The sequence below is a fragment of the Chiloscyllium punctatum genome, chromosome 11 (assembly GCF_047496795.1).
Source record: "Chiloscyllium punctatum isolate Juve2018m chromosome 11, sChiPun1.3, whole genome shotgun sequence".
Taxonomy (NCBI): Eukaryota; Metazoa; Chordata; class Chondrichthyes; order Orectolobiformes; family Hemiscylliidae; genus Chiloscyllium; species Chiloscyllium punctatum.
The window spans coordinates 14,908,506-14,932,182 of NC_092749.1; the positions used below are offsets into that span (position 1 = coordinate 14,908,506).

The following is a 23,677-nucleotide window of genomic DNA, read 5'->3' on the forward strand; positions in this document are numbered from 1 at the left end:
CTGTTCATTTTGGCTCATCAGACTGTATCTGCCTTCTTGGATATTCTCTATCTAGTTGATGTTGTCCAGCCTCTAACCTCCACTCCATCTCCAAATACAAAGTGGCACATCTCTGCTTGGCACTTCTTCAGTAGATTTGGGCTGCCAGTGCTCTACTGGCACATGAGACAGACAAGCATTTTGTCTGTTTCCATAGCTACAGAGAGGGCCAGGGCAGCTGGTGCATTTGATGTGAATTGAGGCTGATCAGGAGATTGTCTGTCTTTTTTTTTCTTTTCAGAAGTATAGGAAGTTATGGGGCGGGGGTGGGGGGGGGGGGGGGGGGGGTGACTTGGGAAAGGTCGATAAAATCATGAGGGGCATAGATTAGGTGAGTAGCAAAGATCTTTTCCCAAAGGAGCAGGAGTTCAAAACTAGAGGGCGTAATTTTAAGGTGAGGGGGAAAAAGATTTAAAAGGGACCTAAGAGGTACCATTTTCCAAAGGGTGGTTTGTATGTTGAATGAACTGCCAGAGGAAGTGATAGATGCAGGTACAATTATGAGATTTAAAAGACATTAGGAATGGTTTAGAGGAATATGGGCTGTACACAGGCAAATGCGACTAGTTTAGTTTGGGAAACTTGGTTGGCATAGTTTAGTTTGGGAAATTTGGTTGGCATAGACTAGTTAAATGGAAGGGTCTGTTTCCACGCTTTGACAGTTTAACACCTGTCAAAGGTGTACCATAAGGATTTATGGATTAATATTAACATGTTTGGCCACTCTGGGATTTGATGGCCAAGGAAGATGCATTAATTACAATGCCAAACATATTAATATTAATCCATAAAGTGGGACTTGAACCAGAGGTTTCTGTCTCAGAGGCAAGGACATTAGTCACTACCTATTTCTGCAATAATTCAGCTGAAACTGGAGGCTCATCAGCTGGTAAATTTATGGCTCCAAAGTTCATTGCGCTTGTTCCCTGCAAATTTGATATTACGTGGAGCTGGAGGCTGTAAGTGGGTTCATTTGTGACTTGGGTTTTAACCAAGTCAGTGTCCTGAAAGGCCCTTTCACCTGTACCCACCTTTCTAGCCTGTAAAAGCTGGAAAGATTCTGACTTGAGTATTTTGATCATCTCAAACCGATTCCTTATTGGAATTGGCTCTTAATTGTGTTCAGTGATCAATATGTTTATGTGGCTGAAGCAGGGGGCTGGGATGGTGAGTGGGGGAAATGGAAAGTCTTGCGTTGGTGAGACAGTGACTTAATTCCAGTCACCTGAATCTAGAACTTGATTGTCCTGGGACATAATTGGGTATTTACTCTACATTTAATTACTTAATGTCAGAACAGTGGACTATCAGTTGTCTTTGGAAGGTGTTGATCATAACTTTAACATTTTTTTTCTTTCTTGTACCAGGAAAATTTAGACATTTTAAATGAATTTCTATTTTCGGAACCCTAGGCTGGGCTCAAGATGCTCTATGATGTGGGACCAGATGAATGACATTTTAGTATGCAGGGACCTACCACATGTTGCTAGTCTGCACGCCAGTTACCACTCTTCCTCACTGTCTGGAAAACAGAAATGAGCTGCTCCAAAACGAGAGTGGGGAAGGGAAAAATTTATTAATGCACCATTTTTAATTTTAGATCATTTGGCAAAGACAAGAAGTCTATTCAGGCTTCGATCAGAAGAAATAAAGAAACCAACACTGTATTAGCCAGGCTCAACAGTGAATTACAACAGCAACTGAAGGTAGGAAGAGATTGGCACCTGGAGTATCCTTGTGGTATAGTATCATTGAAACTTAAAGTCGATCAACTTGCAAATATCAATGCTTGTGACACGTTGAATAGCAAGTTTATTTTAGCCTGTCTTTCGGCCTTCCGTCATGTCATCTTCGATGAAGAGGTGACACTGATTAGGATGTGCTTCAAGTGGAAAGCATGACACCTTGGTTAGATTTTAAAGTACTCAATAAATTCAATATTATAATACTCATTCAAGTATTTATTTAAAAAATAACAAATGTTGATTAGTGAACAATTGACTCCCAATTGAAAGTTTTTCGATATTCCTTTCTACACAAAACTTAGATTTAGGAATACTGAGCCATTAATAGTTTATAAAAACTAAATGTGATTTTATTAAATTGGTGAAAAGATCATGGGTAATAAATGCATGCTGTTTTGTAGACAGATAACAGTTACATCATACATATGTGACATTTGCACGCACCAAAAAGTGATATTGATCTTTTGATTTGACGTTTCTCTTCGTGTTGCAAAAATATAGAGTCACCTAGAATGTACCAACAGTGTGAAGGCAAAATGAATGGGATCTGGTGAGGTTAGTGAGAATCAGCCAGTGTTGCTACTGGGGAGGATGGACACTTGATGAAGAAGTGAGAGAGTAAGTGAATATGTATACTCGAGCAGTGTGAAGAATTAACCAAAGCTTTCTCCCTCTTTTTTTTTTCCTCTTTTTCTCTCTCTCTCCCTCTCTCTCTTCCCCCGCTTGTGCTATCACTTGCTCTGTCTTCCCAAACCTGCCCTCTCTCTCTCCCTCCCTCCCTCTCTTCACCACCCCTCTCCCACTCCCTCTTTTGCTGCTCCCTCTCTTGCCCATCCCTCTCTTGCTCCCTCCAACCTCCCCCGCCCCCCAACTCTCTGTCTTGTTCCATCTTGGCTTCCCTCCCTTGGTTTATTTGTCTCTCACACCCCACCCCACCTCACCTCACTGACCAATTGCCATAGGACGTGCTCGAGGAGAGAATTTCTCTTGAAGTCCAGCTGGAACAGCTTCGGCCGTTTTCACATTTGTAACAGAGCAGCCCGTGTGCTTGGATGGGACTTTTTTTTTTAAAAAACCCAGTGTTTGATCCGACTGTGTCACGGTACCCTCCTCCCTGCAGATAGCTTACACCTGTGTTCAGCTTCGCCTGTCTACAATGAAGCAATAGGTTTACATGGTTACTTTCATTGAGCTGCACACTTGACACATGGCTGCAGTATGTTTTAAGAAGCGCTGTGTTGGTGTGTGGGTGGCGGATGACGATACAAGAGGGTGTTATAAAGCTGGCCATTCAAGCCCTGAATGGGGAGGTCATTTGTTTTTAGTGTTGATTCTGCAGAAGAGCAAATAATTTAACAACTCCTCCTAGATCAGTCCAACATAACACAGCTGGCTTACCCACAGAACGCAAGTTCTTAGTGAGGCTATGGCTTGTTGAATACTTGGGATTTGCTGCATTTGAAAACGGGAGGTATCAGCAACATTGAAGCACCCGTACTCAATTAATCAACTTGCTTAACTGTATGGAACATGTTAATAATAGTAGATTATGATTGTGATTGTGCAAAGACTAGGGATGGAAGAGCTGTGCTTGAATGGGAAATTGTTTCCTGTGTCAGTGTCAAAGTACTTCTCTTCTCAATCTGCATAACTTTCATTTTGGATGAGAAGTTGGGTTTTATTCTAGTGTATTGAGAGGAAATGGCTTACCTTGCTCTTCTCTGCTTCACTCAAAAAAAAACCTGTTGCATTCTTGCAGTAAATGATTTCTCTATATGTTTATAACAACCTCTGAAATACATAATGAAATATTTTGCACTACTGACGTATGCGTGTAATCATGATTATTTGGCATGGTTCAAAACCACTTTTTAATTGGAGGGTGTAAAAGGTAAAAATGCTTGAAGCCTGGGTAAATGTTTAGGGACAGTAGCTACGATGTTTTTAAATACATGTCTGACAGTCACTCGCTAAAGACTGTTTACGATAAAGCAGTCTGTTGGTTTGAATATGTTGAAATGCTCGTGGGAAGCGGGCCTTTTTAACTTGAGTTTACTGAGCTCACTAGTGTTTCATGGAGGATTTGAGGCCTGACTGCTGCACATACACGCGTGATTAAGGGAGGTGGCTGTGCAGTGTTTTGCGTTTGGCTTTGCAGTTTCCATCCGTTTCTGCATGATATATCCATGAAAAGAAGCAGGATCCTGGAATGACAAATCTCACCTGCGAGGCGGAGGAATAAGTGCAAATACTGTGTCATTTCTCATAAGCATTTGTGAAAAAGATCATCTGTTGTGTGGCATAAACGATTTTGGGGTGAGATGCCTGCGTGGAACCGGAAGATACATATAAAGAGCCACCACTTGCGGGTGAATCCATGTGCAGTTTTGTATGAAATTTGCATTAAGCAGATGATTCTATACTCTCCGTTCCCCTATTCTCACTCCAAAATGAATTAAAATATGTGGGGTTTGTGCAGTAGCACAGTATGTGGGATAAATTGTGATGATTTAGGACAGAATAGTGTGTGTGTGTGTGTGTGTATGTTGATGACTTGCAGTTCTGTGGTTTCTCACAACACAGCCTCTATCTGCATGTTACTGACCGATTTCCATTCCACCAACATAGCCTTCTGAGTACTGAATACATACTGTGCACCTCCCTGACACTGGTAAAGTGATCTTTAAATTTAAATGGGAGTTTAATCAAAAATTGTACAGAACTAGAGAATATTTCTTTAAATTATTATGCAAAAAGTGAGATTTTATAATTTTGACGTTGGTGTTCAGTATTCTAAGGGTTAATATGATTTACAGTTTCTGTTTTCAAAAAAAGAGAAAAAAACCTTTTTTTTTTGCATTTGGGATTATCTTTTGTTTCTGTAATTTCAAGCCTTACTGTTCTAGCTTTGTACTTCAAAAGAGAAGGGATGAACAGGGAGGGAAGGCTTCGCGTCCTGACCGAATCAGAATCGCCTTGTTATTCAGGTCAATGTACTGTATAAGGGGTATGATGTAAATTGTATAATACACTTTTGATCTTGTATGTAAATTTCCATTAAATTGCTGACTAACAGCAGCTCTATTTAATTGCTTACTCTTGCTCTGGGATCTTGGATGTTAAAGTGCATGGATATATCTTGGCAGAGCAATCTAGCAACTGTGATTTTTACACAAATAAAACAGCACAATATTTTACCTGACTGCCTACTCCGTCTCTCCATTTCTATCTATTTAATAAATAGGATTAGGAGTGAATCATGAAAAACGTCAAGTCTGCCATGTCATTCACTACCTCCACTTCTTCGCACCCTATCCTTGACTTCTTTAGTAATTGTAATCATCAACAGCATTGGCAATCCTCAAGGAGGGGACTTCAAGACTTGCAGCTATCAGTAAAAACATTTTCTTCTCATCTTGGTCCTCAACAACCAATGCCCTTGTTCTGAGATGAGGGTGAAGCACTGGTGAAGTGTCACTGGGTTAGTAATCCAAAGGCAGAGACTGATGATGCTCTGGGTGCATGGGTTCAAATTCCACCACACCAGCTAGTGGAGTCTGAATTCACTTAACTAAATGTGGAATGAAAAGCTGTCCTCGGTAATGGTAATGTGAAATGATCAATTGTTTTGGGAAAAACAAATCTGGTTCACTGTCCTTTTAGGAAAGGAAATCTGACATCCTTACCTGGTCTGGCCTGTATCTGACTCCAGATCCAAGGCAATGTGGATTAATTTTAATTGCCCTCTGAAACAGTAAGCAGTTGCATGTGGGCAACAAATGCTGATCTTGCAAGCAACACCCACATTCCTTGAAAGAATAAATTAAAAACAGCTCCAGAGTTTATAATTGGAGGAATAATGTTCTTAGTAGCTGCTGTTTTTCTGACTTTCCTGTCTATTGTTTATAGCCAGAGTACAGCTATAATCCATAAGTGTCATTGTGTCTCTCTCAACCTATAAAAATTGAGATTTCCTGTAGTCTATGAATATTGTCATCTATTGAATATAGATGATTAGTATTGTACATTTGACCTATTAGACCTAATATACCTATAGGGTTGACAGTGGCATATGTCATGCATTTGTTTGCTGTCATAAGCTTCATTCTGTGTAATAGTCATAAGGCCACGCAGCTTGAATGAAAACCATTTTGCCTGCCATCTGGGACATGTATCAGTGTTGCTTCCTTGGCACTGATTCAGAATCTCAACTCCTGACCTAACAGCACTGCAGGAGCACAACTTTCAACCCTATGTCCCCTGCAACTGACTCTACACATCCCTGTTGATTTTGATCAGGGCTGAGAGAGACTTAAAGCCACTTTCTCCAGCAGCTACGATCAACAGGTCAAGGAAGGGGGGTGGTGGGGGGGTTCCTGTGTGTTGGGGATGGTTGGGAGAGAGATGTGGAGAGATTTCCTAAGTAACTTATCCTAGGCCACAAACTTCCGAAGAAGACCATCCAGGCCCTGCATAGGAGATCTAGGTCTTTATCTGGGGAAGAGTGTGACTAGCAAGAGGGTGCAATAGCTGGAATTGAATTAAGTGTGGGAGGTTAAGCAAGTAGGGGATGGAGGTATTGCTGTCTTATGCAGGCCAGTTTTGCAAGGGGCTGCTTTGTGGTCTAGGCATAGCTGGTTAGATCCAAGAGATCTAGGTGAGTACCAGGCTTTGTTGAGGCTCCCCCCACCCCCCCCCCCCCCCCCCAAAGTCTGCTTGTTCTTAAAGGGGCAGAGATGGCAGTCAGTGGAGTGGTATGGATCTCCTCTCAGATGTAGGAGATCAGGGAGCAGTCAACTGTCCCGAGTGACTATGTCCGCAGGAAGTGTGCCTGGCTGTAGCTCCCCTCAGACCGCACAGAGCAGTTGGAGCAGAAAGTGGACACTGGCAAGCAAACAGGAGGCTGGGTGTGTGATAACAGCTTGAGGGAGGTGGCCACACCACAGAGGCAGTCAGGTAGATGGGTGACTGCCAGGAGAGGTAGGCAGGTAATGCAGGAGACTCCTGTGGCTATGCCTCTCTCAAACAAGTATACTATTTTGGGTACAGCTTGGGGGGGGAATAGCCTTTTAAAGAAAATTGCAGAAGCAGCAGCCAGGCCTTTGACACCACAGGTAGCTCTGCTGTAAAGCAGGGTATGGCAATGTCCAAGCGAGCAATTGTGATGGGAATTCTCTAGGGGCACAAACAGGCACTCCTGCCGCTAGTGAAACTTCAGGATGGTATGTTGCCTCCCTGGTGCCAGGGTTAAGGATATCGTGGAGTGGTTGTGGCAAATTCTGAGGGCAAGTGAGCAGCCAGAGATCATTGTGCACATTGGTACCAACAACGTAGGTATAAAAAGGGATGAGATTCTGCAGAGTGAATATAGAGTGTTAGGCAGGAGGTTAAAAAACTAGACCTCAAGGATTGTAGTATCTGAACTACTCCCAGTACCACGTGCTAGTGAGAACAGAAATTGGAGAGTAGGGCTGATGCATGCATGGACCGAAGAGATCGAACAGGAGTTCAGGTTTTTTGATCATTGGGATCTTTTTTGGGGCTGAAGTGATCTGTACAAGAGGGATACATTGCACCTGAACTGGAGAGGGACCAATATCCTGGGGGGGGGGAAGATTTGCTAGAGCTATGCAGGGTTTGACCTGGTCTGGCAGGGAAGTGGGATGCTGAGCAGTAGTGAATCAAAAGAAAGTTGAGGCAGGCTGCAGAAGTTAGAGCAAGTTAAATAGATTCGGCAGAGAAATGAGGAAAGACTGATTTGCATTGAAATAAATGCATTTTAATTAGAGGCCGGACAAGTAAGGTAGATGCTCCCTTCCATGCTCTGAGTTCACGAGACTGGGATATCATAGTGATTACAGAAACACAGCTGAGGGTGGGACAGGACTGGCAGCCCAATGATGCTCCAGTAAGGAAAGAGGAAGGGGAGTGATGAGGGAAAACATCATGGCATACTTTGGATATTCCTGGAGGGTCATCCAGTGAAGCTAACTGGGTGCAACTGAACAATATGGTGGTGATCACTTTGGGATTGTACAATGGGCACCCCAAATAATTGGGTTGTAATATTAGATTAGATTCCCTGCACTATGGAAACAGGCCCTTCGGCCCAAAAAGTCCACCCAGACCCATTCCCCTGTCCTATATTTACCCCTGACTAATGCAGCTAACATTATGGACAATTTAGCATAGTCAATCCACCCTAACCTGCACATCTTTGGATTGTGGGAGGAAACAGGAGCACCCGGAGGGGACCCACGCAGACACGGGGAAAATGTGCAAACTCCACACAGGCAGTTGCCAGAGGTTGGAATCGAACCTAGGTCGCTGATGCTGTGAGGCAGCAGTGCTAACCACTGAGCCACCGTGCTGTCCACAGGGGGCACATCCCCATAGGGGATTTTAACTTTCCAAACATAAACTGGGACTGGCACAGGGTTCAAGGCTTGGATGGGGATGAGTTTAAATATGTTCAAAAAAACTTTCTTGATCAATATGTAGATGGCCGTACTGGAGAAGGGGCCAAACTTGGCCTCTTGGGAAACATGGCAGGGCAGGTGACTGAGGTATTAAATGGAGTAGCACTTTGGGACCAGTGACGATAATTCTATTGGTTTTAAAATCCTTGTGGAAAAGGATAGGCATGGTCCACAAGTTGAAGTTCTAAATTGGGCAGGCCAATTTTGATGGTATTCGACAGGAACTTGTGGAGGTTCACAGGTAAAGGGATCCCTGTAAGTGGGAGGCTTTCAAAAGCAAGGTAATGACACTTTAAGGACAGCATGTTCCTGTTAGTATGAAGGGCAAGGCTGGAAGGAATAGGGAACACTGGACAGCTTGTGATATTCATGTTCTGGTCAAGAAAAAGGAGAAGGTATATGTCTGGTACAGGCAGCTGGGATCAAATGAATCTCTTCAGGAGTATACGGGCTGTAGGAATACACTTAAAAGGAGGTGGGGAAAGGGCAAAAAAGGTTCATGAGATAGCTTTGGCAGATAGTTATAGAATCCAAAGAGATTCTACAAGTACATTAAGGGTAAAATAGTAACTAAGGAGCAAATAGGGCCCCTTAAAGATCAATGACGTCTGTCTGGAACCACGAGATGGGATACTAAACAAATATTTTGCATCAATTTTTACTATGGAGAAAGAAATGGAGGCTAGGGAACTTGGAAATGGAATAAATGAGTAGATCACGTGTATCCCATTGTGGAAAGTTAGAGGAGAAATTGTGGAGCCTCTAGCAGTGATGTTTGTATCATCTGCTGCCACTGGTGAGGTGCCGGAGGACTGGAGGTTGGCTGATGTACCATCATTTAAGAGAGGCTGTTTTTTTTAAAAAAAGCCAGGATGCTATAGACTGGTGAGTCTGATGTCAGTGGTGGGTGAGTTATTGGAGGGATTTCTGAGGCAGGATCTACGTGCATTTGGAGAGGCAAGTACTGATTAGGCACAGTCATCCTAGTTTTGTGCGTGAGAAATACTGTCTGTCAAATTTGAGTTGTTTTGAAGAGGTGACCAAGAAGATAGATGAATGTAGAGCGGTAGACATTGTCTGCATAGTCTTCAGCAAGGCCTTCAACAAGATTCTGCACGATAGACAGGTTGGTAAGGTTAGATGACATGGGATCCAGGGAGAGCTAGCCAATTGTATACGAACTTGGTTTGATGGTAAAAGACAGGGTAGTGGTAAAGGATTGTTGCTCAGACTGTAGGCCTATGACCAGTGGTTTGCTGCAAAAATGTTGTGCATGGTGAAATCTGTATTTTAACAACTCAAAGAATTTTAAGTCTCAAAAGTGCTTTGGGCGGTCATGCAGGCATAATGGGCGCTATAGTAAATGAGTCTTTTTATTCAAGCATAGTAATTGCAAACTGACTCAGTTCCTAGTCGAGGAAGGAACTTGTGATGGGAGGTGAGGTAGTGATAAGGGGGAAGTAGGAGGAGGTGTCTGCAAGTTGGCACTTGGCTTCAGTGATATAGAGGTCAGTGCGCCAGACTACTACTGCCCACCCCCTTGGCTGTGGGTTTGATGGTGAGGTTGGTTGTGATGGGAGGTAGGGTCTTGATCAAGGGGGCAGTAAGAGTTGTCTGTGGTGGGAGGTGGGGTCATGATCATACATCGCATCATCTTCCACCACTTCTGCCACCTCCAAACGGGCCCCACCACCACAGATATATTTCCCTCCCTACTCCTATCAGCGTTCTGGAGAGATCATTCCCTCCACCACTCACTCATCAGGTCAACATTCTTCCCCCCCCACCCACCACCTTTTCCTGGCACCTTTCCCTGCCACCGCAGGAAGTGCAAGACCTGTGCCCATACCACTCCCCTCACCTCCATCCAAGGCCCCAAGGGATCCTTCCACATCTGTCAGAAATTTACCTGTACCTCTACCAATGTCCGATGTGGTCTCCTTTACGTCGGGGAGACAGAATGCCTTCTTGCGGATCATTTCAGAGAACATCTCTGGGACACCCACACCAACCAACCCCACTGCCCTGTGGCTGAACACTACAATTTCCCCCTCCCACTCAGTCAAGCACATGCAGATCCTGGGCCACCTCCACTGCCAAACCATTACCACCCGACTCCTAGAGGAGGAATGCCTCATATTCCGCCTTGGGACCCTGCAACCACACAGGATCAATGTGGATTTCTACCACTTACTCATATCCCCTCCCCCCCATTATCTCAGTCCCAAGCCTCCAACTCAGCACTGCCCTCCAGACCTGTCCATCACTCTGTCTCTTTCTCCTCTCTTTTTTTCTCTTTCCCCCCCCCCCCCCCCACCTGACCTATCACCTTCTCACTCTCATTCATCCACCTATTGCTTTCTCAGCTTCCCACCCCTCCCCCTCCCAATTATCTCTTAGCCCTGGCCCACAAGCCTCATTCCTGATGAAGGGCTTATGCCCGAAACTTCAATTCTCCTGCACCTCGGATGCTGCCTGACCTGCTGTGCTTTCCCAGCAACACACTCTCGACTCAGTTCCTGTTCAAGTAAAATAGAGCAAAGCGAGTTGTTGAACAGCTTTCGAGAACCTTCACTAGACTGCCTACAGCACAAGTATACAGGCAAGAGGCTGGAAGAACGCAGCAAGCCAGGCAGCTTCAGGAGGTGTAGAAGTTGACGTTTTGGATGTAGCCCTTCTTTAGGAACCTTTCAGTTACAGTTGAAATGTTGACTTCTGCACCTCATGATGCTGCCTGGCTTACTGTGTTCTTCCAGCCTCCTGCCTGTCTACTTTGGATTCCACCATCTACAGTTTTTCTGTCTCCACCACAAGTATAGCCTTCCTGAAATATGCAGGCCAAAACTACACATAGTATTCCAGATGTTTGTCACCAAAGCCCTTGTCATGGTAGTAAGTAAATAAGATTTTTTTAAGCTGCCTGATGTCTTCAGCTGTTAAGCCAGTGGACTGATTTTTCATTGAGTACATTACTTCCTGTTTGATGACAGTAAATATTAAAAATACCTGAGCTACTGTCTTCTGCACTACAATTTCTGTTTTACCTTATATGTTTGTGAGTATTAAAGCAGTCTGTAGCCTTTAAAACAAAACCTGTGCAGTGGAGGTTCCACTTGTGGGTAAATGAGTGTGTAAGATGCCCTTTATTATTGTCTGTCTTCATAAGACCATAAGGTATAGGAGTAGAATTAGGCCATTTGAGCCATTAATCATGCCGGATCTGTTTTTCAACCCCATTCTCCTGCTTTCTCCCCATAACTCTTGATTCCCCTTACTAATCAATAATTTATTTATCTCTGATTTAAATACACTCAGTGACTTGGCCTCCACAGACTTCTGAGGTAATGAGTTCCACAGATTAACCACCCTCTGGCTGAAAAATGTTCCTGCTCCTCTCAGTTCTAAATGGTTGTCCCTTCACTTTGAGATTGTGCCCTTGGGTCCTAGGTTTTCTTATTAGTGAAAACATCATCTTAACATCCATTCTATCCAGGCCTGTCAGTATTCTGTAAGTTTCAATGAGAGCCCCCTCCTGAGTACAGACCCAGAGTCCTCAGCTGCTCCTCATATGACCAGCATTTTATCCCAGGGATCATTCTTGCGAACCTCCTTTGGACCTCTCCAAGGTCAGCACATTCTTCCTCAGATACAGGGTCTAAAATTGCTGACAATGTTTCAGATGTGGTCTGACCAGAGCCTTGGTACAGCCTCAGCAGTATATCTCTGCTTTTGTATTTTAACCCTCTCAAAATGTATGCTAGCATTGCATTAGCCTTCTTAACTGCCAAGTAACCTCTGTGTTAATCTTAAGAAAATCCTGAGCCAGGACACCCAAGTCCCTTTGTTTCAAATTTCTGAAGCCTTTTCCTATTTATAAAATAGTCTGTATCTCCCTCCTTCCTACCAAAGTGCATTACCTCACACTTCCCCCATAGTGTATTCCATCTGTCACTTTTTGCTCACTCTCCTAGTGCGTCCAAGTGATCCTTCAGCCTCCCTGCTTCAACACTAACTGTCCTTCCATTTATCTTTGTGTCACCAGATCCTGTAAATCTTTCCTGTAAATCTTTTAAGAAACACAATTTTGACTGAAAGCACTGTGACTTAGTCTTATACATATGGAAATTCCCTTGAATGTTGAACAATTACACCAGATTTAATGTTTAACTTTGAGTTCTCTGCATGTTGTGTGGCCACACAACTAATACAGATGATCAATGAGGTAAAAACAATGACTGCAGATACTGGAAACCAGATTCTGGATTAGTGGTGCTGGAAGAGCACAGCAGTTCAGGCAGCATCCAAGGAGTTTCAAAATCGACGTTTCAGGCAAAAGCCCTTCGTCAGGAATAAAGCCAGTGAGCCTGAAGCGTGGAGAGATAAGCTAGAGGAGGGTGGGGGTGGGGAGAAAGTAGCAGAGAGTACAATGGGTGAGTGGGGGAGGGGATGAAGGTGATAGGTCAGGGAGGAGAGGGTGGAGTGGATAGGTGGAAAATGTGATAGGCAGGTAGGACAAGTCCAAACAAGTCTTGGGGACAGTGCTAAGCTAGAAGTTTGAAACTAGGGTGAGGTGGGGAAAGGGGAAATGAGGAAACTGTTGAAGTCCACATTGATGCCCTGGGGTTGAAGTGTTCCGAGGCGGAAGATGAGGCGTTCTTCCTCCAGGCGTCTGGTGGTGAGGGAGCGGCAGTGAAGGAGGCCCAGGACCTCCATGTCCTCGGCAGAGTGGGAGGGGGAGTTGAAATGTTGGGCCATGGGGTGGTGTGGTTGATTGGTGCGGGTGTCCCGGAGATGTTCCCACCCTTAACAATTTCTCCTTTGAATCCTCCCACTTCTCCAGACCAAAGGGGTAGCCATGGGCACATGAATGGGCCCCAGCTATACCTGTCTATTTGTTGGCTATGTAGAACAGTTGATCTTCCGGAATTACACCGGCACCACTCCCCACCTCTTCCTCCGCTACATTGATGACTGCATCGGCGCCACCTCGTGCTCCCGCGAGGAGATTGAGCAATTTATCAACTTCACCAACACATTCCACCCTGACCTTAAATTTACCTGGACCCTCTCTGACACCTCCCTCCCCTTCCTGGACCTCTCCATCTCCATTAATGACGACCGACTTGACACTGACATTTTTTACAAACCCACCGACTCCGACAGCTACCTGGATTACACCTCTTCCCACCCTACCTCTTGCAAAAATGCCATCCCATATTCCAAATTTCTCCGCCTTCGCCAGATCTGCTCCCAGGAGGACCAGTTCCGCCAAGAACACACCAGATGGCCTCCTTCTTTCGAGACCGCAATTTCCCTTCCCACGTGGTTAAAGATGCCCTCCAACACATCTCGTCTACATCCCACACGTCCGCCCTCAGACCCCATCCCTCCAACTGTAACAAGGACAGAACACCCCTGGTGCTCACCTTCCACCCTACCAACCTTCGCATAAACCAAATCATCCGCCGACATTTCCGCCACCTCCAAACAGACCCCACAACCAGGGATATATTTCCCTCCCCCCCCCCCCCCTTTCCGCATTCCGCAAAGACCGTTCCCTCAGTGACTACCTGGTCAGGTCCATGCCCCCCTACAACCCACCCTCCCATCCTGGCACTTTCCCCTGCCACCGCAGGAACTGTAAAACCTGCGCCCACACCTCCTCCCTCACCTCTATCCAAGGCCCTAAAGGAGCCTTCCACATCCATCAAAGTTTTACTTGCACATCTACTAATATCATTTATTGTATCCATTGCTCCCGATGCAGTCTCCTCTGCACTGGGGAGACTGGGCGCCTCCTAGCAGAGCGCTTTAGGGAACATCTCCGGGACACCCGCACCAATCAACCACACCGCCCCGTGGCCCAACATTTCAACTCCCCCTCCCACTCTGCCGAGGACATGGAGGTCCTGGGTCTCCTTCACCGCCACTCCCTCACCACCAGACGCCTGGAGGAAGAACGCCTCATCTTCCGCCTCGGAACACTTCAACCCCAGGGCATCAATGTGGACTTCAACAGTTTCCTCATTTCCCCTTCCCCCACCTCACCCTAGTTTCAAACTTCCAGCTCAGTAACTGTCCCCATGACTTGTCCGGACTTGTCCTACCTGCCTATCTCCTTTTCCACCTCTCCACTCCACCCTCTCCTCCCTGACCTATCACCTTCATCCCCTCCCCCACTCACCCATTGTACTCTATGCTACTTTCTCCCCACCCCCACCCTCCTCTAGCTTATCTCTCCACGCTTCAGGCTCACTGCCTTTATTCCTGACGAAGGGATTTTGCCCGAAATGTCGATTTCGAAGCTCCTTGGATGCTGCCTGAACTGATCCAGAATACAGATAATCAGTCTGTGGCTCATGTACATTCACAATCAGGGGCCTGTTCTCTGCCAGCAAAAGGAATATGTCCAAGCCCAGTGCTCTTTCTAAATTACCCAGAAACTTGGGGAGCCTATAGTTTGTTATTGCCCTTCCCATCTGAGCCAACTCATCATCACTGTCTTATCCTAGTGTAAATTGTTGTGATCATTTGAAATTTGGCATTCTCGCATTTGTCCTGATGAGAGAAGTTTCAGCAAATGTCTTTCTCTTCAGAAATAATTTTCATTTCACTTAGTTATAAGATTTGCAGTCCACATGATTAAAATGTAAAGCCTTGAGAACTTCATCCTTTTTAAAAGTACGTTTTGACATTCCTGACTAGTGCACTCTTAACCCAGCTGAAAGGTTTCAGAGACTGATAGTTTGCATTGAGGTTAGGCCTCTCTCATTGCAGCACGGATGGCACTTGCTAGGCAGGAGAGCCAGGTCATTTTGTCTTCCTCTGTCTCTGTCGCACAAATCCATTGGCGTTTTGGTCCTTGCATAGCAAATGCATTTTGGATATCTGAAACCGAATATTGGATAATTTTAACATTTGGAAACAAACTAACAGAAAATGATTCAGCTTCTGTGTAGTAGAAAAAAAAATCTGCTTGCAATCTGATTTAGTAAAAGCTAGTTAAAGTATAACTTTGGGAGTCACGTTTGGACAGACAATAGATGTAGCCCTTATCTCTAACACCAAAGATGTTCACTGTATCCTTCCTCAAAATCGGGGCTGTGCAGTTGAATGGGTAGGCCATTTAAAAAGGTTAAGAAATTCACTGTCCCTTCTGCCTGGAGATATTTTACATGCACCAATTTTGAAGAGCAGAGTTCAATACTCAAATAGCCAATATTGCTCCATCAACCAAACTCCATTAGAAAGTAGATGGTCTGCCATTTATCTCAGTGCCGTTTATGGGAGTTCTGTTTGCAAATTTGTTGCATTTCCTAACATTTCAAAAGTGCCAAAAACTTTTTTAAAAATTATTGGCCTTAAACTATGCTGTAACGAAAGTCCTTACCAAGTGCCAGAAATGAAATGGTATTTGCTGTTTTATAAATCTATTCCAACACAGTTTCCTGTCTTTCTTCTTTGGGAATATTATCCTGATGTTCCCATATTGGCCAGCCATTTATCTGGAATGACCAAACTGTGTTGTGTGCTGGTGAGGTGCACTAATACAGTGATTACATGTGAATTTTTGTTCAGTCGGGTGCCAATCTTGGTTTGATCACTTTTATTTTGGTTTTAACTTTTAGTTGCTGGATTGAGAGATGGGGTCAGGGTTTCCTCTGGGGCAAGCTTTCTTTAAGCTGGATTCCTGAAGTATTCCTTCAGCTGGGGCAAGAGCAATGCAAATAAAATTAGCACAGAATCATAGAAAGGTGTAGGAGGAGGCCATTTGGCCCTTCGAGCCTGCCCCACCATTCAATATGATCATAATTGATCATGCGATCTGTGTCCCATACCTGCTTTCTCTCCATACCCCTTGATCCCTTTAGCCACAAGAGCCATGTCCAGTTCTCTCTTGAATGTATCTAATGAACTGGCCCCAATAGCTTCCTGTGGGATAGAATTCCACAGGTTCATCACTGAGTGAAGAAATTCTTCCTCATCTCAGTCCTGAATGGCATTCCCTTTATTCGTAGACTGTGACCCCTAGTTCTGGACTTCCCTAACACCAGGAGCATTCTTCCTGTATCTAGCCTGTCCAGTCCCATCAGGATTTTATACGTTTGAGATTCCGCCCCTCTTTCCCCCCACCTCCCCACCCCCCTCCCAGCAGCATTCTTCTAAATTCCAGCAAATATAAGCCCAGTCAATCCAGTCTTTCTTCATATGTCAGTCCTGCCATCCTGGGAATCAACCTGGTGAACTTTCACTGGGATTCCTCAGTATTAAGAATGTTCTTCCTCAAACTAGGAGACCAAAGAATACACACAATACTGAAGGGGTGGCCTCATCAAAACCTTGTATAACTGTGGCAAGACATCCCTACTCCTGTACTCAAATTTTTTATGAAGAGGAGGGAAAATCTGCCCTGGTGAATCAGCTATGGGAGAGAAATTGTGCAAATAACCTACAGTGCTGCTATCTGTGACCTGAGAAGGCAGTCAGTGTTCACGGTGTGACATCAAGGACACATGACCAATTACACTAAAGTTATTCTTTAAAATCATGAACAAAAACTAGGAACAATAAGAAACCAATCCCTCCTACCATAGAAGGCTGAGCAACATTCCTATTATCTTCAGGGCATAGACTGCAACTAAACCCTTGCCCTCTGAAGGTATGCATTTGAATATTGGATCATCTGAATACCATGGCCATCCCTGATGACCTTTTACCCCCTTGCGAGTTTATCTACTACTACTTTGAAGGAGTCGTTGACTCTGTTTCCATTGTCTTTTTGAGGAAATGTGTTCCAAAAACTCTTGATGAGAAAAGTCTCCTCTTTCTTTTAAATGGATGACCCCCTTGTCCTTAAACAGTGACCCTTTCTTTTAGATTCTCCCACAAGAGGAAATCTCTCCACTTCCACCCTTGCAAGAGCCTTCAGGAGCCTATGTCTCAATCACATTGGCTCGTAACCTTCTGAACCTGGATACAAGTCTAGCATGAGCTGTCTTTTGGCAGAAGACAGCCTGCTCTGTCCCGGTATTTCTGAGAACTTTTGTGAACTGCTTCTAGTGCGTTTTCACCCTTCCTTGAATAGGATTACCAATACTGTACAGACTTGATATAACTGAGCAGTAATGTACATTTGGAATCGGGGATGTCTTCGATGAGCAGTCTGGAGAGAGCCACAGCCGCTAGGAACTGGAGAGACATCTTTGCAGTTCGTTCAAAGGGCAGGTGAGCAACTGTTCTTGAGGTGAAAACAAGGGCGTCGTTAAAGAGGAAGAGATTCATATCGTTGATGTGCTCATAAATCCTGGGGAGGAGAAACCATGTTCAGTAACGAATAACATAATTGTACACTTTATATAGGAGCTGCTTGTATGTCGTTCAATAAACTATTGTTCAAGGCAAAATGCAGTCATCAAGCCAAGCTCTGGAATTCTCTCACTAAATATCTCCATGTCACCTCTCTGCTTCCTCCCATCTTGTGTTCCGAAGACTTTCATTTATATAGCACCTTTTTGACCTCAAGGCATCCTAAGGTGCTTGATCGGCAAGTGAAAAACAACACAGGAGTATCACAACTTAGAAAAATCAAGTGACACACAGTGTCTTGCAGTTAAAGATGTTGTTTGAAGGGGTTGGGGGTACATTGAAACGGAGTGACAATAAGGGAGGTCATGTTGCGGCTGTACAGGACATTGGTTAGGCCACTTTTGGACTGTTTTGTGCATTTCTGGTCTCCCTCCTATCGGAAGGATGTTGTGAAACTTGAAAGGTTTCAGAGAAGATTTACAAGGATGTTGCCAGGGTTGGAGGATTTGAACTAAAGGGAGAGGTTGAACAGGCTGTGGCTGTTTTCCCTGGAAGCGTCGGAGGCTGAGGGGTGATCTTATAGAGGTTTATAAAATCATGAGGGACATAGGGTAAATAGACATGGTCTTTGCCCTGGGGTGGGGGGTCCAGAACTAGAGGGCATAGGTTTAAGGTGAGGGCAAATATTTAAAAGGGACCCAAGGGGAAAATTTTTCATACACCGGGTGGTACATTTCTGAAGTGAGCTGCCAGACAAAGTGGTGGAGGCTGGTACAATTACAATATTTCAAAGGCATCTGGATGGATATATGAATAGGAAGGGTTTAAAGGGATATGGGCCAAGTGCTGGCAAATGGGACTACATTAACTTAGGATATCTGGTTGGCATGGACAAGTTGGAGTGATGGTTCTCTTTTCATGATGTACACCTCTATGACTCTTATAGAGTCTTTGAGTTAGGGAAAGACTGCCTGACACCTTCCTTGGGTTGGTCAAATTGTGGTTTGTTACAAATCTGTAAGTGTTATCCAGCCAGAGCTAGCAAACTGAAAATATATCCCTCTTCCCTTCTCCCAGTGAGTGGAAAAGAGATAAAAACAAGAAAGCATAAAAGCCAATTTAATGAAGACGAGACTTAAATCCACAGGTTAAACTATCAAAGTGAAGAATGATCATTGCTTTCCAGATCACAGTGTGTAATCAGTGTTAAAACTCTATGAAATGTGAGGCACAATTTAACCCACACTGCTCTGGAGTTTTCACTTTCAGAATTTTGTTCCCCATCTATATTTTTTCCACCCATAATATGTGTCAAGCCATCTGTCTTTTGTTTGTCCTAATTGTGAATGAGTATTTTCTAATTTCTAATTAGATTACCTACAGTGTGGAAACAGGCCCTTCGGCCCAACCAGTTCACACCAACCCTCCGAAGAGTTACCCACCCAGATCCATTTCCCTCTGACTAATGCACCTAACACTATGGGCAATTTAGCATGGCCTATTCATCTGGCCTGCATTTTTTTTAGATTGTGGGAGGAAACCGGAGCATCCGGAGGAAACCCACGCAGACACAGGGAGAACATGCAAACTCCACACAGACAGTCACCCAAGGCTGGAATCGAACCTGGGTCCCTGGTGCTGTGAGGCAGCAGTGCTAACCACTGAGCCACCATGCCACCCCATATGTTTGTGTTCTGGGGGTTTGAAGGGAAATCGTTTAAGTTGCATATTTGTAAATTATTAACTCTCTCTTCTCTCTGCCATGTTCAAATTAAAAATGAAAAGAAAATGCTGGACAAATTCAGCAGCATCTGTGGAGAGAAACCGAGTTAATGTTTCAAGTCTGGTATAACTTCTTCAGCACTGCATTCCAAAAAAGATTCAGTAACCTCAAAACATTAACTCTTTCTCTCTCCACAGCTGCTGCCAGATCTGCTGAATTTTTCCAACATTTTCTCTTTTTTTTAAATTCAGATTTCCAGCATCCGCAATGTTTTGCTTTTATTTCTTTAAATGTGTTACAGTAAATAATTACTTTGTGTTAATCACAAAACCCGGTGTGAATTTCTCTTACCCTGAATAACAATCTGTAAGGTAAACGATGGCCTGGTGTTATTATCACTAGACTATTAATCCAGAGACCTGGATAATGTTTTGGGGACATGGGTTCAAATCCCACCATGGCAGAAGGTAGAATTTGAATTCAATAATAATCTGGAAAGACGAGTCTAATGATGACCGTTAAAGCATTGTTGGTTGTCAGGAAAGACCAACAGGTTCACTAATGCCCTTTAGGAATGGAAATCTACCATTCTTAACTGGTGTGGACTACATGTGACTCCAGACCCACAGTAATGTGGTTGACTCTTAACTGCCTTCTGTGCAATTAAGGGTAGGCAATAAATGCTGGCCTAGCCAAGGACACCCACATCCCATGAATGAATAAAAAAAAAGTCTGGGGAATTGTTTGTCTTGGTTAGCCAACAGGGTTTTGTACATTTTGTGATGGCTTGTAAAACAGTATGTTTATCAGCACACTCCATTAAGTCACGATAAAAGCAACAGATCTTTTTCTTTGGTGCTGGTTGAGGGATTAGAAAGGGAGAATACCTCAAGTTTTCTTTAAAAATATTTGGGATCTTACATCTCCATCCTGGGACCTAGGCAAGGCCTCTACTTAATACCTCATCTGAAAGCACGGCCTTTGTATTTGTTTGAGCCATGAAGTGGTATGGGATGTCCAAACTTAAAATTCTACATAAATGCAGTTTTTTTTTGTTGTTTGACTCAATTTGCAATGTAGCTATCAGAATAATTGCTGATAACCCAAGCTCCCATGTCGATGTGTTCCAATAGTAACCGCCAAGAGGTTTCAAAGCTTTCTCACGGCCAAGGGAGGGGAAATCATTGAGCTGTGTTGATGCATGTCATGGCAGCTATTCAAAGATACGGTTTCTACAACCAATGCAAACAGCTAGATCTCTCAGCAGGAGCTTCGGCTGTGTGCACGGACGAGGTTAGAACTTCAGAACCCACCTGAAGGAAGGACAAATCTTTCCATCAAGGCAACTCATCTGAGTCACTTCCTGAACCTGAATCAGGTACCTATTTGCCTCCAACAAGATCTGTAAAGCAATCACATCCAATTTAACATGCAGCAAAAACCACTTTAGTGAAACAGATCAATTTTAGAACAGCCCATTCTATTGTGGGAATTTCCAGAGAGTGGCTCAGCTATCCTCTGACCCTTCTCTGTAGAGAGCGACCAGACAGAGTTCTTCAAATGTTTAAAATGGCCATTATTACTTACTTTAGCAGGCTGTACCAGGATGCAAACCAGGACAGACTGAAGACCCAGTTACTTCACACCCCAATCCCTTTAACATGCCTAAATGCTAACATTGTAGGTTGTGGGGTGAATAAAAGAGAAGGGGATGTTACCAAAACTAAAAGGTACTTGTTTTCTCTCTCCATAATGGCCAGGGAGCAATTATCTCACTCCAATGTGATATGGTCAGTGGGTTATGGTCAAGGAACCCCCTCTCACAGTTAGCTCATAATTATCCTGGATAGTGAACCCAGACAAAAGCAGTTCCCTCCACAGCGATACAGGATCGAATGAAGACTTGGTACCATGTAGGGCAAAATTTAAAGTTAATCTCAGTGATCTGCTATGAAACTGCCAGCAGTTATTAAAAACCCCATCTGGATCTCTAATGGCTTTTAGGCCATTCTGCTGTTCTTGCCCACCTATGACTCCAGATCCATAGCAATGATTACTCGATGTGCTCTCAAATGGCCAAACAAGCCATTCACTTCAAGAGTAACAAGTCTGGCCTTGCTAGTGATACCCACAGCCCATCAAAGTAGAAAGGACCATTCAGCCCATTTGATTGGCACTTCCAGCATGACCTTCAACCTTTACTTCCTCCGTCATTTATGTACTGTGGCAGCAGCATGTACAATCTACCCTGTGGTAAATCACCACGACTCCTTCTAAACCTAAGACCTCTTCACATCTAGAAGGAGAAGGGCAGCAGATAGATAGGAACACCACATGTTCCTGTACAAGCCACTCACTATCCTGATTTGGAAATATATAATCGTTCCTTCACTGTTGTTGGGTCAATGTCCTGGAACTCTCTCTCTGACAGCACTGAGGGTGCAAAGACTGAGGTTGTCAAGATATTTTCAGACACATTCAAGCTGTTCATCGTGATGTTTACTCTCCATAAAAGCCTCCACCCTGTTTATTTTGTTCTCATGCTATCCTTCCATTCCTCATCTGTTTATTTGCCTCCCCGTAGTTGTCAATACCATTCTCCTTGACCTGTTCACTCTCTGGTTAAATGCCTCTCCTGAATTCTCCTTTTGGATTTAATTCATTACAGTTCTGATCCCATGATCTAAGGAGGGATGTATCTGCCATTGGCAGAGTGCAATGGAGATTCATCAGATTAATTGCTGGGATGACTGGATTATCTTAAGAGAAGGGATGGAGGAGAATTCCAAATTCTCCAGAGTTTTGAAAAATTAGAGGTGACCTAATTGAAACTTATAAATTCTCACAGTGCACGATAGGATGGATGTGGATGAGATGAGGGGGTTGGTTAGCTCAGTTGGCTGGTTTGTAATGCAGAGTGATGCCAACAGTATGTGCTAGTTCCTGCACCAGCTGAGATTACCATGAAAGACTCTCTGTCTTGAACTCTGCCTTTGCCTGAGGCGTGATGATCCTCTAATTAAACTACCACCAGTTGTGGACAGAGCAGGGCAATGGTTTGGTAGGACTAAGGGGACTTTTGCTTTTACCTTTTTACCAGGGGAAACCCTGCCTGGTGGGTCTAGAACCAGGGGACCGAAACGGCCTAACCCTTATCCTGAAACGAAACGGAAGTTCTTCACCCTGAGGATGGTGAATCTTTGGAATTGTTTGCATCCTGTCGAGGCTCATTCATTGAGCAGGTTCAAGACACAAATCCAAGGGTTTCTGGAGGCTAACGACATCATGGGTGGGAATGTGGCACTGAGGTAGTTTAATGCAGTGGTCGAGTCGGTTTGAAGGGCAGAATGGCTTGCTCCTGTGTTCTTCCTTTAAGGTGGTTGGTAACACAGGAGACAGAGGGTAAGTAGCTCGGGGGTACAGGCAGAGAGAAACAGGGCATGAGGGATGACTGGCATTGAGGCAATAGATGAGAGGCTTCAATGCACAACAGGTTAGGGAGGGGAGATAGGGCTGAACAAGGTGACAAGGACAGGAACAGGATGAGAATTTTGAAGGATTTGAGATCAGCAAACCCAGCAGTCATGGGCAATGCTCCCTTTTGTTGCTTTGTACCGAGCACTTTTAACGATGTATGTTACCATAAGACATAGGAGTGGAAGTAAGGCCATTCGGCCCATCGAGTCCACTCCGCCATTCAATCATGGCTGATGCGCATTTCAGCTCCACTTACCAGCATTCTCCCCGTAGCCCTTAATTCCTCTAGACAACAAGAACCTATCAATCTCGGCCTTGAAGACATTTAGCGTCCCGGCTTCCACTGCACTCCGTGGCAATGAATTCCACAGGCCCACCACTCTCTGGCTGAAGAAATGTCTCCGCATTTCTGTTCTGAAATGACCCCCTCTAATTCTAAGGCTGTGTCCACGGGTCCTAGTCTCCTCGCCTAACAGAAACAATTTCCTAGCATCCACCTTTTCCAAGCCATGTATTATTTTGTACGTCTCTATTAGATCTCCCCTTAATCTTCTAAACTCCAACGAATACAATCCCAGTATCCTCAGCCGTTCCTCATATGCTAGACCTGTCATTCCAGGGATCATCCGTGTGAATCTCCGCTGGACACGTTCCAGTGCCAGTATGTCCTTCCTGAGGTGTGGGGACCAAAACTGGACACAGTACTCCAAATGGGGCCTAACCAGAGCTTTATAAAGTCTTAGTAGTACATCTCTGCTTTTATATTCCAACCCTCTTGAGATAAGAGACAACATTGCATTCGCTTTCTTAATCACAGACTCAACCTGCATGTTTACCTTTAGAGAATCCTCGACTAGCACTCCCAGATCCCTTTGTGCTTTGGCTTTATTAATTTTCTCACCATTTAG

At 44.3% G+C, this 23,677-nt stretch overlaps 2 protein-coding genes across 8 annotated transcripts in view; one reads left to right on the forward strand and one right to left on the reverse strand.

The window, feature by feature from the left end:
• reps1 (RALBP1 associated Eps domain containing 1) overlaps nucleotides 1–4,986 on the forward strand; it is a 60,558-nt gene extending 55,572 nt beyond the window's left edge. For 6 of the 7 annotated variants that reach the window (XM_072580331.1, XM_072580328.1, XM_072580324.1 and 3 more), the window contains 2 exons: nucleotides 1,640–1,745; nucleotides 2,747–4,986. In XM_072580331.1, coding sequence (XP_072436432.1) covers nucleotides 1,640–1,745; nucleotides 2,747–2,815 — 175 coding nt within the window. In that variant the 3' untranslated portion in view covers nucleotides 2,816–4,986. The other variant, XM_072580329.1, reaches the window with a different exon arrangement.
• Nucleotides 4,987–14,782: 9,796 nt separating this feature from the next.
• ect2l (epithelial cell transforming 2 like) overlaps nucleotides 14,783–23,677 on the reverse strand; it is a 68,249-nt gene continuing 59,354 nt past the window's right edge. Inside the window, exons 21-23 of the mRNA XM_072580156.1 lie at nucleotides 20,606–20,694; nucleotides 17,395–17,567; nucleotides 14,783–15,151 (exon numbers count right to left, since the gene is read on the reverse strand). Of these exons, the coding sequence (XP_072436257.1) occupies nucleotides 15,021–15,151; nucleotides 17,395–17,567; nucleotides 20,606–20,694 (393 nt within the window). The 3' untranslated portion in view covers nucleotides 14,783–15,020. The remainder of the gene's footprint in view (nucleotides 15,152–17,394; nucleotides 17,568–20,605; nucleotides 20,695–23,677) is intronic.